This window comes from Eleginops maclovinus, chromosome 20, assembly GCF_036324505.1.
Source record: "Eleginops maclovinus isolate JMC-PN-2008 ecotype Puerto Natales chromosome 20, JC_Emac_rtc_rv5, whole genome shotgun sequence".
Lineage (NCBI taxonomy): Eukaryota > Metazoa > Chordata > Actinopteri > Perciformes > Eleginopidae > Eleginops > Eleginops maclovinus.
In genome coordinates, this window is record NC_086368.1 from 8,497,974 (window position 1) to 8,521,985 (window position 24,012).

Here is a 24,012-nt window from a genome sequence, read left to right on the forward strand (position 1 = left end):
TGTTTCGCTAAGCCCAACCACACTTTGCTTCTCACACAACCTTGCACCTTTTCCAGAGCACATCCCAGAGGAGCAATTCGCTGTGTCAATGATGCCGAATACACCCTTCCTCCCACCCATCAGCCGTTTGTATAGCTCCCCCCTCAGCCTCTGCAACACTTTCAATCCTACACTCAAAACAAATCAGAGGTAGCCACATTGCTAGAGAAAGAGGTTGAATTAAATGCACAAGGAGTGCTTCATATCCTATTTCCGTTGAGATGCCCTTGGGCGAGTACTGATCCCAAACTGCTCCGGTAAGCCTTTTGGTACAAGTTTCTAAAACAGCGTGTACTGAAATGTTTAAGTGTGTGCACACTGCATAAAACCTTTCCACCAAGCATGTATTTGGTCGGGAGCAGTGATCGGGGATGTGGCTGCAATGGGAGGAACAGAGATAGAGCCTGGGAGGATGGTCGGGACTAAGCCTGGACTAGAGCCAGGCAGAGAGGAATGGGGCTTGGACTCTGAAGGGAGGGATGTGGTTAAGACATCGCTGAGGCCAACTGAGGCAAGGAAACAGAAGAAAAAAACCCAAGCTATGTATCCATGTACTTAGCAGTTTTTAGTGAAAACACATGAAGACATGTCCCAATGTGACAGGGATAATAACTTTTTCAACGTAGTTTCCAACGCAGTTTCCCCTCCCTTTTGGGGATTCTGCTGAAAAACTCAACAAGAAAGAAAGATATGACAACTTCTTTTGCCAACAAAATACCACTAGATTTCAGGCAAGTATAAACAAAGGCTTCACTGGGAGCTAATCAAATTATGTCATGGTTGATTTATTTGTTTTAAGATGAAATTCGTATTTCAATTGGACATGTTTGCCTTGAAATAATGTTGCCTGAGTAGAAAAGAAAAGCAACAAAGAAGCAGAGGAAAGGAGGAAAACAAAACAAGGACGGACCGTTGCAGACGATACCCAGAGCTCTATAAATACTCCACGTGTAGCCGAGCGTGACATTATAAATCAAGCAATGTTTACATCTTTTAAATCCTCCCGTCTTGCCCAACGGCTTGTCTTTGAATTAGAGCCGCTTTATCAGATTCAATTCAGTGATGAAGAGCTTCTCCACGTGCTACTTCAGGTAGAAAGATGGTGTCCGACAGCCCATTAACCGCCTCAATTAGACCTGCTGGTTCTCACCTCCTACTCACTCCGTGTGAAACAGACTCTTCCTCCGTGCAGCTGTACTGACACACGCGCAAGTGAGAAAAAAAAAATTCCAACACCATTCACCGCACACATGTGGTACCGCCTGCCTAACGCCTTCAGGAAAAAATAAAATAACAAGCACATATGTTTCTTTATGGCCAGGGGCACAATCATGTCTCTATTGACAACATAGCAAAAGGCCCTTAAATTATTTGGCACCGATGAATCCCAGAGACAGTGACAGGTATTTTTGTTTTCTTTCTACGAAGTGGTGCGTTTCTATTCGGGCTGTTTAGGGTTTCACATTAGCGTGGAGATGACAGGTGGCGGATGGTCGGAGAAAAAAAAAGAAGATAAAGAAGGTGAAGCGGTTTTTCACGGGACAGGCCTAGAGCAGGACAAAGGAGTTGGAGATGGAAGCAAATGTGGTATTTTGAAATTGGGCATGTTAGGAGTAGCTGTTGATAAGTGTCCTCCAGCTTCATAACATGAGTGTGTGCAACAATGAGTTTACCACACTTCTTTTGTCACATCAAGGATTAGGTGCTGTGAATTGCTAGTACCGCCGTTTTGTAGCCATTGAACGACAAACATCTTGAGAAATACCGTTTCCTTTTGATCTGTTTGTAACTTTTGGAAATGTAGAATCTGATTCTTTTTAAGCTTAAATGTGTTCAACAATAAAAACTGTATTACTTCCTCAAATGTGGTGGCTCAGAAAATGGGTTAAGTGTTTCTGTAGTTTCTGTTTGAATCTGTCGAGACAGTATGGGTTTCCTTAGTTGTCAGAAGGCAGAAAAAAGTAAATCTCTTAAAACAATGGTGTTTATAAGCACCTAACTGTCCTGCCTGCTTCCTCATTGTTACTCACGGTGTAATTTTGAGCTAAATCTGGTTGTTTTTTGGTAACAAGTCATTATATCCATCTGTACGGTGGTTGGAGTGCAGTGTAACATTAAAACACAGCACATTTACTAGAGTTGGAGAGGCTTTTCATACCCTTTTGAAAATCGTTCATTGGGCTTTTCAGGTTGCACCTGGCTCGTTGACAATTTCAGCGCCATCAAATTTCATCACTTCAGTAATAACTGTTTGAATTCATGTTGCGTGGTCTTTCAACTTGAAAAAGGTGCCACTAGATACTATTTCACCATAATATGTAAAATGTCTGTTTCACTGATAGCTCACAGTTTTGATCTTTAACTGTGTGCTGGAGTTTTGAGAGCTGACTACTCGCTGAAATTACATGAACTTTCATTTCCAATCTCAATGCCAGCAACACACAAAGGAAGCTGCCAGTTACCATGAAGTTTACTCAACAAAAGGTAACTCAAGGCTCCTCAAAGCCTTGGCTGAAACAATAACAAGAATAAGATGTACGAGCATGTTCATTTTCACTTGTGTGGCTGTTTATTTGTCAGTATGTGGCAGGTATTGTGATGAGATAAAAGTGAGTAAGATTAAGATAAAGTCTTAGCCATCTTCGCCCTGACCTTGTGTTCACACCTCCTTTCGACTTATCCATCTTCAGGCCTTTGGTTTCCTCAGTAATGCCATAATAACAAAAAAGCCTGACAGCCCAATCCTAGAGGTGTTGAGTTGGAAGTACAAAACTTGTTCATACATTACTGTGTGTGAGAGACAGAAAAATGAGCTTGCTAGTATCTGTGAAGAACAGATTAGTGCGTGCTCATGCCAGAAATCTGTCTGCAAGTAGGAAAACCACTAAACACTGTTATGGGTCTCAATTTATATTCCTGCAAAATAGGCCGTTGTACCGTAGGCACTGAGATCAAAATGAAGAATGTTTTGCGTTCTGTTTTTATTGGTTCTCTCTTTGAAAAGTGAAGATACATACTAAAATGACCCAAAGCTTTTTTAAATTCTGCTCAGTGATGCAAAAATGAAGCTAAGATAAAACTAACAATTGCTTTTCTCTTTATGTTTGAAGGGCTTCAGTCTGGACTTCTGGACCCAAGATTGAAATGATCATTCTCCATGTATTCCTCTTTGCTGGCATGAATAGGATGATTCACGGAGCGCGGCCGTTCGCTTTCTAGCATACAGGTCATGAGGCAGAATCTGTTTATGGGCATGTGTGTGTTTGGCAGTGTGAGAGGCCGTGTCAGCATAGTGCGAGAACTGGGATCCAGCTCTACCGATTCGATCTCTCAGCACCATGACAGGCCCAGAAAGCATCGCAACCGCCCCCCGGATGCACAACATGCAAGTGCGTCCATCACTCCAGCGCGCTTTGCATGTAGTGCGCCTGCCTAACCACTACAAAGTGTCAAACCATTTCTAAAGAGAAGCAGATTTAAGAGGTGTGATGAGGCTGGGGCGACAGCAGCGAGCACAGTGTGTGAGTAACAGAGGCCACCCATGCCACAGATATATCCTTACTGTAACGCACTTTAGATAAACGCATCCAAAAATGACATATCTTAGCAAAATAATTGAATTTACAAAAGTTCTGTTTATATAAAATAATGGCTTGAATGGCTTAAAGTCAAACAGCTATTATGATGGATATACAGACAAAAGAGCGGCAAAACAAGTGGATTTCCATGGCGATTAAGTACAAAATAGAATCAGTGGCAAAACGAGAGTTCCATAAGAAATTAATAACAAATGCAACAGTAACTGGTTTTAGTGCCTCCAATGTCCTGCTTTTCTCCATCTTGTATAAAAGCAAACTGAACATCTATTGGTTTTTTACTTTTATTGGACAAAAAATACATTTAAAATTAAGGATGTTAACTTTAATTTTTTTTCTTCTGTTTCCTGACGGACAACAATCGTAAAACCAGACGAAAAAAATAAATAATGAACGTCTATTCAGTGATGAAAATAAGCACTAAAACTAAAACAGATGCTCTAATTCTCTTTTTAAAAGGTCTTAAACAAGCGCTTTTTTTCAAATAACTGAGGATTTAATGTGTGTTGGAAGAGAAATGTCCACTTATACCAAGGATATGGCTGCTGGCCTGCTTTTATCTGAGGGTGCCCACAATCCCGAATGCTGCAGAGCTCGCTCGGCTGCTATACTACTTCATGTTAAGTAATAAACTACAATGAAACGCAGACCAAATATAATAAAGCTTCAATTTATTTTACTTTCTCAATTGCCCTCTCTCGTTCTTAAGGCTAACAATAGGTCAGAGGCCTGATGGACTGCCTGCATGTGTAGTAGGTGCTTGAAATACAACGCAATCTGCGGTGCCTTTATTGACGTCCATGCCTGCTTGTATTATTTGCAGATGAAAAACCTATTTGGACTGTATGAATAATAATATTCTACATGTTAACCCTATCATATAACATTCGTTTCATTTAATGGTCTCAGCTGGAATCTCTTTATTGATTTCACAGGCACAGCAGGCCCCCTGAGATTCTCTATGGATTTTCCAGCTGCCCCCCCAATTGATCCATTGTGATTTCTCCTCGAAAGGCCCTGCCAGAGCAAGGCATGGAAAACAGTCATCATTTCACCATCTCCTTATGTACCTCGCTCCTGTTTTGTCCACTACGTTACCTCATGGTGGTATTGGGATTCCAGACATTGTTATATTGACCCCAGAGGACGTGTATCAATCTTTCTTTGGCAGCACTAGAGTTGTGTTTGTAGCGATAGGGTTTCCTGCTGGAAATCTTTAACAGATTTGAAATTAGAATAAAATAACAATGAATTTGTTAGTTGGGACAAGAGGGGGGACAAGATGTTATTGCATCGACAAGAGCTCTTACAAGTGTGAGTGTGGCAGCTGCTGCTGATTGCTCCACCACACTAGATCCACTTTCAGACAAGTGATTATGTAAATGCAGGTAAGCTTTCTCTGCCCAAACGCTACATTTATCGCCGGCTTTGCTGAATATGAAACGGCTACGATGAAGTGTCAATTGATGGGGCTCCATACACACAATCATGAGGGTTTAATCTTTGCTGAGTCTGGGTTATTGATTTTGGACCTGTAAGCCGAGGTAGACTGATTACAGTGGAATGAGCTCAGAGGAAAAATCTAACGCTGTGTTTCATCAATCTAAATTATCCCACTATTAAACTTAAATAAACCCTCACATTTAAGGGTTTGACTACTCCACTTGTTACCCTCCTCCTGAAATCCTTCTGCAGTAAATAGTATTGCTTTCCTCATGCTGCTGCAAACACTACCCTTTGGGGATCAATAAAGGCTTATTTTATCTGATTTGATCGTATCTTTATTGTTCTTCAAGCTCTAAATAATAGGCCTTTGAATAACAATAATCATTACTTAAGTCTTATATTGAAGTAAAATAAAGATATCCTTGATTCAACATTAGCATTTGATCATTTATTAAAAAGGGAAAAGTAGAATCTGCCCGTTTGTGCTAATGGCTGCATAAATATTAGACTGTGTAAATTGACTAGCATGCCCTGTTCTCCACACAATGTTCAGCTCAGGTTATTATGTTAAGTGTTTCTTATATGCAGTGTATAATGACACTTATGGATAGACTCCCATTAAGAGCATCCCACTCTCTGTGGTGAAGAGAATAATTGTAGTGTCTTAAGCAGCTCCCAGTAGATCTGTTCTCCATGAAGATGAAAATGATATCCTAGCTCTTAACAACTAACCATTGTGGCCTAGCAGCAGGGGTGTAGTCGATACAAACAAAATCCAGAGTCCAGGTACTTGAGTCAAGATCAATGTACAAAGACGGTGGGCACCAAGTCAAGACCACCCGAGAGAAACTCCTACTAGGATTAGGTAGGTATAATAGCACATGTAGTTAAGTGAAAAGTATACAACTGGCCAATAATACTTACTAATTTGTTATTTGCCTGACACCCAAGATGAAGAGAATTCCAACAAGTCAAGAGTCCAAGAGTCCAAAAGTCCAAGTTTTAAGTGGCGCATATAATACAGCCCTACCTAGAGTAGGCCTAATTGGTAATTGGCTTTTATGTGATTTGGCAATAAGACTTCGGTTAACCAACCCTGGTCCCCCGTTGTAGGATTTACTAGGTACTGCATCTGATTGAATCGCAGTCTATGGATTCAATGTGATTTCTAAATTAAACTATGAAAAACCAGGATGAGTTCCAGTTTTCTAAAAACCAGACAAGTCGCAGCCAAAGGCCAAATAAGTTAATTGCCTTGTGTTAATTCCCAATTCTCTAAGCTAATGCATGTGTGAATTGAAACCAACTGTCACACTTTAGGACACAAAAAGTAATTCCCTCCCTTCCTCACCCAGCCTGTGCTTTTAAAATGTCAAACCCAGTATTGAATGTATTCATAAAGTGTCCTAAATGGGAGACAGAAAGTGTTCCTTTCAACTTCAGTTATCATGCCTGAGATAGTTCTGACATCTTTGATTGTCCCCAAAAAAGAAAATGTCATTTCACAGGATAAAGAGTGGTGCACGTTCATGTCATAAAATATTAAAGAACACATCTTCAAAATAGTAGTTTGCTTGATGATGATGATGACGACGACGATGAAGAAGAAGAAGTACGAAGCAGATAAAAGCCAACATAAGGCTTATGGTAAACTTGTACTTAAGAAGATAATCCGAGTAGGGAAGCTTGATCTATCTGTTATGGCTGCTGGACCGGCCTTTATCCTCTACGCAAGACAACAGTCATCAGTCATAGCCCGCCCAGAGCACTAATCAGACCAAATATATCTGCTTCCTGGCAGCACCTCAGCCGGGGTGTTCTCTCCGTCGGACTGAGGCCGATAGACGCGTTAATGTCTCTCAGTGGGAGACTGGGCTTTTTGTCTGATGTGTCTGCATGTTGGCTGAGTGGTGATACAGCTAGCCAGCCAGAGCCAGAGGAGAAAAGAGGCAAGACAAGGAAGGGTTAGTGTCTCTTTGCAGCGAGTGAAGATGATGCACACCGCGCGGAGCACATATCTGCGGGCAAACACAGAAAAACGCTCAATGCTGGTGCACACTGACAAGCTAGTTTCCAGGGGGGGAGTTGATATGGGGCCATGGTGGACAGACGGTGTGGGTCAGAGAGAAAGAATGGAAGAGAAGGGCGGGGGGTGCGGGGGGGGGGGGGGGGGGGGGTGGGCAGATATGGACAAAAAACAAAAAAGCAGATGTCACGTGGGTCCAGAGTCGCTGATAGACGTGATGTGCGGTGCAGCTCTCCGGCAGCGGTTCAGGTAGAAAAAGGCTTCCCTTTGTGATGCAGATGACGACGCAATCAGCCCGCTTTGTCTCCGCCGATGGGCTCTGCTCCCGGGGACATTGAGAGCCAGACACTAATCCGGTGGGTTTGTGTTCTCCGGGTGCGCTCATGAAAGCAGTGTCACAGTACCTGGGGTGTGTGTGGATGGGGGTCTCTGAAACGAGGTCTGACCTCTCTCAGGGTACACTCTCCCTCCTCCTCTTCCTCATTCTGTCTCTCTTTCTCCCTGTGCCCTCGCTCAGTGGCTGGCATCGCTCGGTAGAAAATGATAAGCGCCATATTGTTAATGTATGACTCAATGTGACAGGAGCCGGGGCCTCGATGATCGGTTCATCTCCGCTTTTCGTGCAAAAATCGGTTAGTGTTTGAAGACTTGATGAACAACAATTTGAATGCATGGATAGAAATAGACAATATATAGTGACAAAGATAATGAATAAAACAAACTGCCTACACATGCTTATAAATGTGTCATGTTAAGAAAACTGCACAAAGAATTAGGCGGCAAATTAGGCCGCCATTTTGATTGCGGGAGTGAACACGTTTCCTGTTATGAATTATATCTTGAGATACATTTCACTGTCCCCTAATGATTTCTATTCCCATCGGGTTAGGATGATTCAGGCTCTTCCTAATAAATATGACGCATAAAGAGACTGCACGGTGCCAATTAACATGTGCTCATTAAGATAGCAGTGTATAAGAACATCCTTGATCTAGATTCCTCTGTGAAATACTTGAAGTTACATGGAGGTAAAGCAAGTTTCCTTCCATCCGCGTCTATTTATCCAAACTACTCGCGTCTAGTAAGCAAGAAGACCATATGCAAACTGTATTCCCATTGGACACAAACTCCAATTAATTTTCAGAGTTATACTACCTGAATTGATCTATAACACGTCTGCTAACTGCTAGAAAAAGAGAAGAACTGCTCTTCAATGTTAAGTCAATTTGATCTTGATCTTATTTTTGTCGAGTTTTAAGCTCTTAGGAGTGTTATAATATGCTGTATAACACTGATTTAAGTGCCTTAGCTATACTCTGTCTATTTCCGACCACACCGTTTTCTCAACTCTATACTGACACAATTATAGACATCCAATCAAATAGCAGACATGTCATTGAAGAACTGCAAGAAAACAAATGTACACCCACACACCCCCACCCTTTATTCATCTGATGTTCACTAAAAACTACATTTCTAAATAATATATCTGTTTACCATTCATAGCACGAGTAACTCCAGTGTTATACTAAAACTGCGCATGAGATGTTCTATTTTTTTTTTTTTGTAGCTTACTGGCAAACATGAATGGAAAACACAAGGTTAAGACAATCAGGAAAAGTATTTCAAAGTTAATTTGTGTAGGTTTGGTGGGACTAGCAATTAAAATAAAAACTAAATGCCACCTTTGTACCACTTAGAGTAAGATAGAACAAATTCTAAAACGTATCTGCAACATTTAAAATCGTTAGACCAACGCTGGCTTTTGTTAGACATGAGCAACCCTAACATTAAGTGAAAGCGGGTTGGTTTCGGCTCTTTATCTGTGTGTGTTTAAGATCTGATGAGATTGCAGATAAAGATATTGCCAGAATGTCTTTGCCAGGAGAATCAAGTCTGAACTTACTGTTTCTCTCATTGTGTTGTACCCAAACTAAACATCGTGCTTATGCAAACGTGAATCACAGTTCTCAAAGCTTGTTTTTGTTCAAAATAAGAATTTATAAATGTGTCTTTATATCTCGTTACATTGTTATTAATCTGATTAATTTCAGGAGCTTTTATCCATCACATGTTTTCCAGTAGTTTTATATTGCATTCCAGTCATTAACACATTATAACATGAGCTAGACAAAAGTGCACAATACTTTTCAGCAAAATAAATCAAGTTTTTTTGAAAGGCTAAAACACAGCTAAGCAATCTAAAGTACTTTACATACTTTAAAATAAACACACTTTTTTTAGGGGCTAATGTCACATACTGGCCACAAAGAATGGAAACACCTGTTGACTCTGGAAATATTTTCATTTTCTGATAGCATCAAATAGCAACCGGGCTCTGCAATCCAAACAGAACTGATTACAGTTCAAAGAGACTGAAGATTAAACACCTGTTTGTTCTTTTAGAAGCTGTATAAATACTGAAAGGGATTTTGAATGCAGCAAATCTACTGTAGATGAAAATAAGTGATATAAGGCATGTGACAGTACCACAAGCATGCTACACCTCAGTAATATTAAGTGTTGAGCCACTAGGTGCAGTCTGTGGAGGTGGTGCATTGTGGGATACAGCTCAAATTCAAGCTTGGCTTATGTAGTTGTCATTCAGTGGGTTATACTGTGTGTTTTTTATAGTATAATAGCACTTCCCAGTGTGGTAGTTAAATTCAGAACTTCGGTAAACTGATCCTTCCGCTCTCAACTCTGTATAGTGCACTCATGGAAGTTAACGTAAGCAAACTTGACTTAAATATGATACACAATACGAGCGTGTAGATCTGTTGGAATTACGCTCTAGCAACAACCACAACTTGAGTCACACGCTGTGCAAAAATATTTAGATTTGCCAGTGTGCATTGGGACCCTGTACCAAATGGTAAACCAATGAGTTGTATTTCTGAGCACACACTTACAGCACCCATCATTGATTATCATACATAAGTGATTCCCTTTATGGTCAATATGTCATTATTATTATTTTACGGAATTGTAATGCTCTCAAGAATGACAAAGACCTAAATACATGCTTGTCAAAAGCCTCAAGTGACATCCTGAAGCCATATCAGAACTACTTCATCACCGTTTGGAACCCGCTATTAGATTTCCTTAACTTCAGTTTTCACATGTTCCACAAGCTAAAACATCACTATTTTAGCATCACCTCCAGAGGGCAAATATGTGTTGAGAGGAACAAGGCGGAAAGAATGGAGAGCTGGCTCATGGCAGTGAACCACAGCTATCAGAGTGAAACAGCTGAAAGCATGGAAACAGTGTTGAGCACTCCATCATGTCTTGAGCTGTATCCTTAGTTAAAATTGGTCGAACATGCTGGAGCCAGGAGCAACTTTTTTGCTTGTGGAGCCAGCTGGGACGCAAACCTACATCACTGAATCCCACATGTGAAGGTTTTAGCAAAGCTGATACAGACCACGGTTGAATACACACTGTACAGGGGCCTCAAAAAAGGCAAAGCTGCCCACTCGGTAACCTTATGCAATGCTACATTTGCTTAGCAAAACAGTGACACTTTTGCATTAAGTTCACCCTAAAGGTACCCATCGATGTCTCTGAAATGTGACACCCCCCCCCCCTTCAACTGAAACAACTGGTACCAGCACTAATTGAAATTTTGCATGCAAAGTGACAATGCCTGGGCCCTCAGCAGCATGGATTAAGGCTTGAATAGAGACAGATTCTTTGTGAAAGCCTACTGTGGCGGTTGGCGTGCAGGCCCGCTCCCTGCATCTGCTCATTGGGTGAACTGAGAAAACACTGGATTGTATACGGTCGCTCATTTTACCTTTATCTAATCCCATTTCAGAGCCCACCTCCGTCTGTCCTTTGTTACTCTCGCACAAAACGTAGTGCTTCCATGTTACACTCACACATGCATTCCTTACAAAAAAACTATTCCGGTCAAAAACAGCTCCAGCATTTACATATGAAAGCATCTTTACCAAACTTGGCAGGATGTTCAAAACATTAACAATCCTACTGAGCCTTCAGCTGTCATACTGATTATTTTTTGGGGAGGAAAAATGGTACTGAAAAGAATATGCAATGTTTGAAAATGTTATATAATGTACAAGATTAATTCAAATCAAACAATTGAAAAATGTTAGACTTGGCCGATGTTTGCCAACTTTAAACTGAGTGGGCTCCAGTGCTCAACAGAGCGCTGAAGGAATGCAGCGCATATTGAAATGCAATCAAATGTGCGAGACATTTTTTAAAGACTCCATGCTGTGATCTCATTCTACCCTACTTCGCCAACCTCTACTGTGGTTTCTGTCCCATTATGGTTCCTTCAAAGAAAAAACAAAGAAAATTGTTGTATCAAAGTCATTCATCATCCGGCGGACCCCGACTTGCATACAAGTCTGGAGGAGGTTGTTGTTGCATCGTGGCAACACCAATCCTCCCTGAAAACATTTGCTGTGTTTGCACGGTACAAACTGTAATACCACAACAGAAGAAGGATGGGGAGGGGGTGGGGTCGAAAAAGCCAAATGATCCATCTTGTAAATTTCATCTCCTCCCAACAATACAGGCTACTACAATTTTATCACCGGGAATGAATCGGAGAATATCCACTCAACAGAATTAGATGAGCGCCATTGTTAGCGTGGCTGTCAACTGAGCACTGATGACGATGAATGGGGTAAACTAATGAAGGGATAAATCCACAGTGTGTTTTCATAGACATGTTTGACATAGCCGGGCTAATTTCCATGGCAGTTTTACCTCCATTAATTTTCAAAAAAGAGCCTGTCTGTTTGTGTACTAAACCAATAAGAACTGGCTTCAGTGGCAGATTACATTACCACCAATCATCAATTTAGAGTTATTTCACCTTCCACGGGGTAAACTCATTTTTGTAAAGTGGTAAATGATACTGATGAGTAAATGACATTAATATGCTGTCTAACATGGTGATTTTGACTAAGAGTAGTCTGGATAAGATGCTGAGGAAAAAACTCATGGGCTAAATCAAACATAAGCAAATCAAAGTGTATTTCAAACTTCACATGGTGTGTTGATACTATTCGAAAAAATGGATACTAGTTGCAACACAGCTAGGATTTTCTTAAATTTGGCCCCAGTTTAATCCAATAATCTTCTCAAGTAAGGCCCCCTGTCTGATGTATTGATTATTTGTAATAAGTAATCCTTCACATGCTTGTGCTATAGAATGCTGTCATACTTCACTCAATGTGTTAGAACTATATGTTTGATTTAGATTTTTATTAAACCAATTCCACGGTATGGTTCTCAAGCAATCAACGAATATTGCAAAGTAGCATACAATAACGTCTGTCATTAAAGAAAAAACAGAACTATGCGAAGATGTCATTCTCTATTAACCAAAATAACAATGGATAAAATGTAGTCTCCCGGCACTAAACATGTCAAAGCAATCCACTCGGGACTTATTTCCCGTTGCTTGCTGGGACGTTATTTTTTTCCGGATTATGACTGCAGTGACCTCTTTTTCAACCCTTTACTTCTCATACGTAAACCATCCTTGCAATTTCATTGGACAGTCGGCTAGGGTGATTCACATGGTAAAATGGAGGGGGTCTGCATTGGGATGGCGGCGGGACTAGCTGGTTTACGAATCAGAATGCAAAACACCAAAGGCCCGAAAGGCACTGCAACATGCATATATTATATGCAGCAAAACACTAATATCAACGACACTTTCCTTTTCGAGCAAGAAGTGTACTTTATTACGCTGAAAACACTCCTGCGGAACTGTACGGATTGGTATTTGAGGCAGTGTATGCTCTCAGCTTACACAACAGTATATTTTAGCATGGGGATATAGATAAACTGTAACCGTGGCCATGTTTGCGTTTTAGACAGACATAGGCCTAATAAACAGCGGAAATGGAACACTGTTGTGTGAATACGTTGTTATTTTTGCCATTTTTCACATCCTGACCTGCAGTTCCTTTGCGTTTTGACTTTATTAAAACGTTCTGATAATAATCAAGCAATCATGATGTCCGGGATTAAAGGAAAACCAATAATATTAAAATTCAAGTACATGCACAAAGTATGGAATAAACCTAGTTATTGTGAGGTAGTATGTGTTTGCCTGAATATATCTTATGTAAATCTATTATATATTCAGGGTACATGTTAATATTCAATACATTATTTAAAAAACTAAGACATAGCACATGATGGTATAATGTATGCATGATCATTTAATATGACTTGTTTTTTATAATGCATGGGAAATGTATTGAGAGATGATGGAGAAAAGTATAAATCACAATAATATATTTTTGAATATTTTGAAATAAAAATATATTATTATGGTTTGCATGAAATGTATGTTGTAGGCTACATGTTTGATTTTTTATTTGTATTGTGTTGTTTAAGTGCCCGGACTGTAACTATATTTTTCCTAAAATAATACATACGGGAACGAGAAAAGCTTTTAAAGCTTTGACAAAAATGTCAAGCTTGCTAATGTACAAGTCTAAGTAAGCTTTCAAGATTGTCTAGGTCTTGGATATGAAACTACCTTAAAACCATAACCAGCTGCAGATCAGCAGTCAGTAGAACTATACGCACAACGCTTGTCAAAGTCTGTGCCAGTCCTTCATTGGGCCTGACACATCCTTCGAAATTTGTTTTACATATAAGGGATGTTACAGATTATTTAACTGTAAACATGCATCCAAATAGTTTTATTCCTGCTTTTCTTTATGTTGTTTTTTTTATCCTGTTGTTACATTGAGTTTCTCCTAAATTTCTCAGCTCCACCTGTAATTTTGAGGTTAAGTTAAACTGACCAGAGGAAGAAGATCTGTTTGTTTCCTGTCAGAATCCTGAAAATAGCCTGAATAAATGGATGACTGGGCTGACACTTTCCATTCCACATTGTGGCCAATGGCTCCTGTCTTGACACAGGGAAAACTGAATTATAGTTCAGCTACAGATCACACCCTTTAATTTAAAAGAAACTTGGCTTTCATGATCTCAAAATCTTTTTCTAATGAAATGGCAAATGTCAGAATAATAGTCCACATTATCGCATAGGTCTTGTGTATTAAAGATATAAAAAGTGCATTAGTATGATAAGATCAGTATTTTACTTTTGAGCATCACAGACACACTGCTGTAAACACATAGGCCTATTTGAGAGATTATTTTCCCCATTCAACCTGTTTCATTGTGCGTTGAGCCACGCTGTCTGCAGCCTTTTACTGCTTAGCAAAGCTGTGCGAGCAAATGGCTGCACCGGCATAGCCTTCTGTAAGTTAAATACGAAGATGTTTAGCATGCATTTAATGCGCATTTAATGCGCATTTGGGCTCGGACATACTAAAAAAGGTTAAAAGGAGACGTATACCTTTCACCAACTGAGACGAACCGGTGACACACCTCCATAGATACAGTATGCGACCTTTTTGACAGAGATGTAACATTTTCTTCCAAGCGTTTGCTCATTTTATTCTCTTATTAACGATATTAACGCTCAGCAACATCAGTAAGGTCTACCTGCGGGGATATGGGAGCGTGTTTTTGTCTCCCAACACCATCCCTTGCCTGAGCTGAGTGTATCTGTGAGTAAACGCCACGTTGTAACAAATGAATAAATATGTAAGTGGATGAAAAGTGTTTGATTTCCGCAGGCTTGCTCAATTAAACCAACAAACGTCCATGCACACGCTTTGTCTCAAACTCATAGCCGGCAAGATGCGGCTCTAACCGCGTTGGGATGAAAACATTAGCTTACCTTCAACAGCTATTACGGCCGGTATGGTCCATAATATCCATAGAATATCCATTATTGGTCACTTAAAACGCCCAGACATTCAAATAAAATATGTCCCGAAAGCCATTGACAGCACAGGCAGAGATTGGACAGGCGGTCCTTCACCTCCAATAGAGCGACCCCAGATAGCAGAGAAAACCAACTCAAATCTGAACCAAGTTTGGGCGAAACCAAAAAAACGACAGACAGAGGGGAGTATTGAGCAACACTGATGCACAGCCACGCAGTTTTGGGCTACATTAATCAAGTTGTTTTTCTATTGATTGAAAGCAACACGAAAATATATATCACTTGTGATGGAGGAATTAAAGTGTTTGAATCATCAATGCAAACGCTCGTTAAAAAGGACCCTGCAACCCCTTCTCAGCCACTTCAATTCACCCTGCTGTCAATCATCCAGAGGACAGTCCACACTGCCTTACCTAGTGATAATTAAGTGTTTTGGGACCATGTGGGACATTTATAAAAGATGGAGCCACTTATTCTCCCCGCCACAGCGCTCGAACTGGCAATATTGTTCATTCTTTTGTCTGACAAAGCTTAGACGTGTCCACGGAGTCCACAATGATGCTCCTATCTGCACGTATTTTAGAGACGTTTGGCGCTGTAACAGGTGACGAACACGGAGAACAATTAAAGTAAGCTAACATTTTCCATTACTTTATTTACTTTCAATATTCATATTTGAACTGGTTACCACTTTACAGTGTTTCACTTAGCCTTCCACCCAGGCCGTGTGATGTAAATTGCTTGTTTGGAAATGGATGTTTAACTGTAAAAAAAAAGTAAAAAAAGACGAAAGTGTGAAAGATTAATATTGTATTACAATTAACTGATAATATAAAATATAAGAAGTTTTAAGTAAATTGTTCAGTTTTGTTTTTAAATTGGATGTGTTTAATTTGTCAAACTATTGTTTGATTGATATACGGATGATGTTTATTAGTTTTTATATATAAAAGGTGTACATTTTAGCCTATATCATTAATTATTGGAATTTAGTTTTAATTTAATTTATTATTTATCTTGAAAACAGACACTTCCTCACTCACAGCAGCCACAGTATGTACTTGTAAAGTGTCTTTGTTACAGCTTTGAAATTGGTTTACATTTGACATGCTATGATCAATGTGAAACGTAATTCAGAGTAATACCTCTTTTTTTTATTTGTTAGCTGTGTGTAATTTAACAGTTACTTGACATAATTGCTTGAACAAGAACGTTTGTGTGTGCATGTGTGTGTGTGTGTGTGTGTGTGTGTGTGTGTGTGTGTGTGTGTGTGTGTGTGTGTGTGTGTGTGTGTGTGTGTGTGTGTGTGTGTAACAATAAATCAACATTTGATTCATGTTAAAGCTTTTGTAGCCGAAATTGCTACTTTCCCCCCTTTTATTTACAACAAGTCAGTTTTAAAGTCTGAACCAAATGCCCTTCTAATAAATTAAAAGCTATGAGACTGAATAGGCTGCAGACTGAAGGCCATTAGGCTACAATGGGGACTGGTCATGGTTATGGCTCTATTCATACTGTACAAGTGCAGTATAGTATTAAAGTGGAGGCTTACAAATATTAGAAGGAGTTACAATTCATTCTATAATTGAATATAACAGCCTGCATAATAGCTGAGTTTGCATCCACTCTCTTCAAAACAGCCATTGAGTGATTTAAAATAATTGTTAAGTCCAGTTAATGACTTGGCAAGCTACAAAAAAAAGTATTCTTGCTTTTCCTTAAGTGGTCGATTAAAGATTTATATCTGAGGGGGACATCTATTCACAATATAAACATGAATTGAAATCTAACAGTAAGTGTAATCAATAGTATTTGTTGCATTGATTTTTCTTTGCGCAGTAAACAAGCATGGAACTGCATTTGTAAGACTGCTACATCATGAATTTCCTATGGATTTGATCAGCCGAGCAAGAGGTGCTTGAGAAAATATTCTTTTAGCTAAATAGGGACCAGCCTACATGCTCTATGCATCACAAGGAAGGCATCATGTGACTGAACAAGCCTTGTTGTCAATTTAGCAGACCTGAACAGCCTTTTTATTTTCTCAATAACCAAAGAATGAACGCTGAAGTGAAATGTAACTTCCTCCAGAATGCAAAACTTTCCTTCCTGTTCATGAATCATCATAAAGCCATAATCAGTTGATGTGGTCTTGGCTCTCAGTACTTGAGACATGTCACAATGAATCATTAGGAATTATTTAAATTGAGCTGTGTTTGCATTGAGTTGATTTAAGTTGGCACGATGGAGTATTGTAGCAGCAATACTGGCAGTAATTTTACAACAAACGATCAAAATGCTATACTTAAAATAAATATGGATATTAGTTATCAAAACAACTTTTATGAGTTTTATGCTGTTTTGGTAGAATTAATCAAAAAAGGTCCAAGTGGTCAGTGATGGTGGGCATTAAACAACTTCTGAATTTATTTGTGCAGGCCATGGCCATATTGTTTGAATTCCCGAAGAGTAGTATGAAACCGATTTCCTGCTCCAGAAGCTGCTAGTAAAAATCCAGTTTCTTTAAAGAGAGTTATGATGGGTAAAGAATAAAAACACAGGCTGCTTTTTTATATGACAGGCATGAAGACAGATGCCATAGGGACAGACTGAGACAGCTGCAAAAATTATAGATATCCTTTGTTTGAAGATACCCAGAGAGAATGCATGATACAAATGTATAATGTACACAAAAATGTCTAATTGCTTTCATACAAAGAAAGTGACAGACAGGGTGACTTCAGGCAGTCAAGAAAAGCTGGCTTTCAGATGTGCCCCCTTGGGATTTACAGTACAAAGAAAGCAGCCCTAAAGAGATACCTCATTAATGGAAAATATGGAGTCACTAAAGCTGGACAAGAAACAAGAAACTAGGATAAATGATTTGTCATGAAACTTGCTTTTTATGACGTGGCATAGGACTGTATAAGCAGCAGGAATCGCATGGGTTAAACGAACCAGGCTGATTTATTTGCCTCCACTGAGTTCCACTGTATTGATTCCAGGTCACTTGACTGGCTGACTTCAGATCATGTTCAGGTGACTTCAACACAGATGGAACAAAACGGCAGGGCACTGAGAAAGCAGCTTTCACCTCTATAATGAGTTCCATACAGATTCAATATTGACCTGAGCCAGAAGAGAAGTGAAAGATGTAGAAGAAACGATATTAATACTGCCCACAGAGATGTTTCTGCCACGCTATGTTAGAATGGCGGCATAGTAATAAAATATGTGTAATGCAAAGCAGAGATGGCTGAATTTGGCATAAATCCTCTGGTGCTCCGCTGTGTAATCCAACATACAGTACATTACGTTCCCGAACACAGCAGAATCAAAGCAGCAAAGTTTAGCAGTAACGCTCGCCTCTGCAGTTTACAGTCAACATAATCTAAATTACATGCAACACATTACACGGTAAATTAACCCTTAACAATTTACACCAGGTGCAAGGAAAAGTTCATTTGAGCCTGCAGTCCTTCATTTTTTCTACCGACTACATCAGGTGAGGGCATTTTTTTTGACAAACTGCATGTTGTGAAATAAAGCTATAGCCGGATTAATGCAGAGCTGACAAAATAAATAATTAACTGTGTAAGCATTTTATAAAATGCCATATTATATATACTTAATGTATGCATCTTTGACAAATAAACAATAATAATACAATAAATCCGAAAACCTATCGGACATGATTAATTAATCTTATATGTCAGAGTAAAAATGGTTGCAATTACTTCAATGTATTTTCTTTTAGAAATGTTATACTGCTGTTTGTTAGGCATTAGTTCAATAACAGTACTGCAATTAATTCATGTCTATTATCATTAATGTTGTCATTCCATAAAAGTTTGAAATAGATTGTTTCTAACATTTTAAATTAATGAGCACAACATGTTTTTTTATTCTCAAAAAATATACTTTATTACTCAAATGTACCCAATAAAGCCAATCCAAACTAAAATGATGATTGATGTTCTATTTATAGCAGCATTTGTTTTTTATTTATATTATAATTGTCATTTTATTTCCTAATTCTAGTTTCTTACACATGTGAGATTTATAAATGGCTTAACCTTGACAGTTTTATTAATCTGATTTATCAGATTTTTAAAAAGAGAAAAACTCAAATCCATATATATTAATTAACAACATTATTGATATTAAATCAAAATGAGTATATGACATTCTTTAACACACATTATACAGGGATTTATTACATGTCAAAGGTTACTCTTCATTGTCCTTGTTTCAAAGAGGGATCAAAATATAAATGTAACATATTTTATATAAAAATCAATGAAATATACAACCGACAGAACAGAAAACGAAGTAGTATTTAAATATGTGTTTGGTCGGCATGTGAAGAGGAGACGTGGATTTACTTTCCTAAGACGTGTTATGTCTCGTTGCATCAACACTGCCACCCAGAGTTTCAAACTGAAAATTGATATTTCTATCTTTCAATACACTGGTATTTTTTCATCAAATACTTTTAAGAGTAAATCACTTTTTTTTGTCTTTTAAAGCCAATTACAACTGTAGCTTTTTATAATAATGCCAGAGTATATTAATTCATTGCTATTTGAAAAGTATTAATTACCCAGTGAAATTATGAAAAGGTAATGCTTGGTTGCCCCTATAAAAAATAACATGATTCATTAAAAAGACCTGTGAATAAAACATAGTTAATTAGTTTTTCTTTTTTAATGTTTCTTTTCAAAATAAATACATACATGGTAAAATTCATAGAAAACAAGGAAAAGGGAATATAACAGGTAGTGCATTGTCCTTTTATTCTGCGTACCCAATAGTATGACATGTCACAATTGATATATGATAGTCACTCTTATTTTGAAGTCAGATTTAAGAGTTGGATAAGAGAGCTGAGTGTTTTCATTGTCAAGTAATATCATTGAAGTGCACAGAGTTAGTTCAACATAAAGCAATATTTATGGAGTCGTTTTTTGAAATTCAAATGAATGATTTAGCTGTGTTGTCAAGTGATACCCTCTGATAATCATTCACCTTAATGGGTTTCAACTTCAAATTAAAACCAAATAATCATCACTGATCCCTGTGATCTGAAGTTATACACATGCTATTATTGGTCAGCCAGGATGAAATAAAGGTGATGAGGGTGAGAATGAGTTCCTATAGTTCCTAAGCTGATCTTATCCTTTGGGATATTTATCTTAACCGGAGCCCATTGAAAACATGCTCGCTGGGCTGGAGTCGATTTCACCTTTAGTCTTAAAGGGCTTTACAATGAAGAATTGCACCCATCGGCTTCGGCAGCTGGATAAAGAGAGAGGAAATAAAATGGTACCGCTTTCCATAAAAGTTGGTGTGTGAGATCCCTGACCCTGTGTGGAGAATCTGCCACGGTCTGCTTTAATCTGGGCTTTTTGCATGTGGGTTAACCTCAACTCAGACCGGGTTCTAGCAAGCAGGAATAGAAGAGTCAGCTGGATTGAAAAGGAGCGTAACCTAACTCGAAAAATCCAGGTTTTTAAATGTATCTTCTTTTAGACAGGGCAAACTTTGTTGGTAAACTTTCCTAAATTGAATAACAGCGCCACAGGGACACAAAGGCATTCTTAGTTGTTATAAAAAGGCAGACTTATTTAATGAAGATGAAAAAAAGATGTGCCTATTCTTCTTATCTTTCATGAATAGTCTACATCACCCCATCCACTCCAACCCCCCACCCACCGGCGTATTGGTTTACCCAAGCCAAAAATTTAATTCAATCCCACTAAGTTGCTCAAGCTTTAATTAAATAGACCAAAAGCCGTGGCAGGATTTAATTTACTCTCTTGTTAAGTGAACTTTACAGACACAGTAGAACTTTCACTAGCGGGGAGATTGAGAGTGGATGCTAGCACTGACGTTCTTTTCGTTTGCTTCTTTATTATTAAATTATACAAATTTATAGGACTAACTTGTGTTTTTCCTGACAATTGAGGTCAGGTGAAATGAGCATCTTCTTGGGCGTATGTTGGCTACTTAAATAAAATGTGTTTAAATGATGCACGCCTGTGGGAAGGCAGACAACACTTTATATAATCATAATAAATCCAAGCACCATTGCCATAAAGCATAGGCCCAGTAAAAAGTGATTCAGCTGACAGTCATGATGAAATGAATGCCTTGATGAAATGGCAGTCATCAATCATGGCTTTGGTTTTTGAATGCTTACATCCCCTCTAAGCTCTCTACTAATTGATATGAACTGTTTACATAAATCAGACGCTGTGTGTTGATGCCTTTTACACCGTGGTTTCAGAAGCCACACACAAGTCTACAGTCATGCTCCTGTGATGTGGAGAGTTTTTTAAAAAGAAACAGACTTGAGATGATAACACAATCATTATAGGCATGGGATCATTTGTATCTTTACTCAGAACTGCTTTGATGGCCATACATTTATTTTTTAAGAATGTAAACGCTTTTTTAATCACTAGATGAGCTTTAGACTCGTGCTAGATAAAGTGCTTTCTTTGAGGGAGAAAATGTGTGTTTAGGTATTTCATTTGACCCAAGAAAAATATTTGGCGAGTATGGTCATGAAGATATACTCTTTGAAATGAAAGGGCTCACTGTTAAAAAAAAGAGGGGGGAATGCCCCATCAATTCATAGCAGCCTTTCTAAATGGTCCTGTCGCTCTTATATAATATAATAAGTGGACCCGTGTACACAATGTATGAAATTATTATTCTGTGATTTAATTATGCTCTACTTCACAAGATCCCGAACATTTATAAAAGCCAGATACAGAGTGTGGTATATTTTCAAACATTAATGGAAGATGAAGTAAAAATGAATAAAGAAAATGTAATTGAACTTCCTCATTATCTAAAACAGGATTAATAAATCAATATATATCAATACTTTTAAAGATTTTAAATAAATAAATATTCATACTATTAATAATAATAATAATAATAATAATGATAAAAATAAAGTTTGTTCCAGGGTTTTGATCAAATCAAAATTGATATTGATATTTAATTGTATATTCAAATCAAATGTCCATAACATTACATACTGAAGTGTACACATTGTTTGGTAAGAAATGTGCTTAAAATACACTTTTTATGTATTTTTATTTCTTACTCCTCTTTATTTTTCTCACTTGTTGATGTTTTGCTTAGAGCTAGAATGTATTAATCATATGTTAAGCATTAGCATAATAAGATCAAATGCTTTTTTCTTGAATTATTTATCAATGAGTTATTTCATGTTGTATATTTCATTTCTAATCTCATAAAATGGCATGACATAGCAGTACAAAAATCTGTTCTGGGGATTGTTGAATCCAATGTCACTATAAATTAGATTCCCTTTAGATATCCATAGGGAATGTTGGGTGGAATTTTTCAATATTCTAAATAAATGACTCCATCATGTGTCAGAGCCTGAGTACAGTATGTGGTGCCCCTCTTGATCTTTTTCTCTCCTCTTTCCATGTAGACTGTCTGCCATCACAGAGCAACAGATGGAGGTGCACGACAGGATATTACCACTAAGAGGATTCCTCTTTCTTTGCCCGTCACTCTGGACTTTTTTTGTGTGTGTGTGAGGGACAGACTCTTTCATCGTGACCCAGCTCCACTGGCTTACTGGAACCGGTGTGAAGTTGCTGGTAAGCCCTCTGAAACCTGCACTACCCCTGCTGACCTTCAAACAGAGATCCCTGATGGAGTAATGCTGTGAATAACGTTAAAACGAGTAACCAGGTGGGATTAGAAAGTCCCTGTAGCATCTTGAGTCTCTAAACTAAGACCTTTAACTGAGAGCTGTAGAGGAGTGCCAGCTCGCTGTTTGTGAATGGCCCAGTGTCAAGTGTCCCAGTGTCTCTTGTCCAGTGTGCGCTTCCCATTGGCTGGTAACTGTAAAGGGTTTAATTTGCACAATCTTGTACCCGATACATTTTTGTTGGAAAACAAGTCTTAACACACATTTAGTTACTATACCTGCAGACAAGGCAGTGAAATTGGTCAAATTGAATGAATGATAGTTACATGTGTTAGCATTGATACCAACATAATTAGCTTTTTACTTACTCAGGGGTGTAATGGTGTTTCCCAGTCAGGGCTCATCTTCCATCTATTCACAACATGAATTATTTAGATGACAGATGTAATGTTTGTTTACAGTCTTGATAACATCAGAATGAGTGAGTGACGAGATGATTCAGCCTAAGCATTCTCAAATATTTATCATTTAAATTGTGTAAGAACATTATACAATTGCCTACTTTTCCTTCAGATTAGGTCGCTGTTCAGAGACTCTTAAATGTCGTCCACAACATTAGTATGGTGTGTTTACTGCTCCTCCATATGTCTCTGAGATTTCAGTAAAACTTTTGCAAATAGTGTCAAAATGGTTTAAACTCTAAACATAATTTGCAACAAGTTTTACCCAAGATCTAAAACTTATTTTGAGTCACTCACCTTGAGATTATAGGTTTGCTTCAACAGATCATCAGTCCTCCTGAAAAAGATTCTGAGGAACCTACAATGATCTGTGCACACATTTTAAACGTGTTTCTCCTGTTGTACTGTGGTCCCACAATTCAGGAACCTGAGCAAAGGTGACATATTCCTCAGTGGTGTTTTTAGAAGCTCTGGGTGGCATGGCTTCATCCTCGGCCATCAGGGCCTACTAAGACCTTTGAGATCAGCAAGACAGAGTCTGAATCTTCCACAATATACTATGTATGTCCTTAATACTGCTGTAAACTGTTGTTGAGGCACTTCTTGGTTCAGCCAGTGGTGGACAATTATGGTTCTAGGAAGGATTCCTCAGATATTTATTAGATGGGGAATGAGCCAGGAGTTCAGAGAAACACAGCGGCAGCCATCTTGAAATTCAGTATGTGGGGGCTGATCGCACAGAGGACTGGTGCTTTTAACTCCTCTAGCTGTTTTCTACCATTCACACACAGACACTAACACACCGTGAATCTCTTTGTATGACTGAGGTTGCCTTTTAATGTATACTTAGCTGTTGTGAGTGTAGTTTATTTATGCTGTTTATAAGGAAACTGTTCTTTGAACTGTTTTGGCACAGGCAACATGCATTTATTTAATGACTC

The 24,012-nt window shown here is 38.5% G+C and overlaps 1 protein-coding gene and 1 long non-coding RNA gene across 3 annotated transcripts in view; both read right to left on the minus strand.

The window, feature by feature from the left end:
- ephb2b (eph receptor B2b) overlaps positions 1-15,015 on the minus strand; it is a 127,744-nt gene extending 112,729 nt beyond the window's left edge. For both annotated transcript variants that reach the window (XM_063911152.1, XM_063911151.1), the window contains exon 1: positions 14,861-15,015. In XM_063911152.1, coding sequence (XP_063767222.1) covers positions 14,861-14,912 — 52 coding nt within the window. In that variant the 5' untranslated portion in view covers positions 14,913-15,015. The remainder of the gene's footprint in view (positions 1-14,860) is intronic.
- Positions 15,016-19,156: 4,141 nt separating this feature from the next.
- On the minus strand, positions 19,157-23,800 carry LOC134883286 (uncharacterized). Its single transcript, XR_010168259.1, has 3 exons — positions 23,369-23,800; positions 22,979-23,021; positions 19,157-20,206 (listed from the first exon to the last, which is right to left on the minus strand). It is a non-coding gene; the product is annotated as an uncharacterized LOC134883286 (long non-coding RNA).
- Between the last annotated feature and the right edge of the window lie 212 nt (positions 23,801-24,012).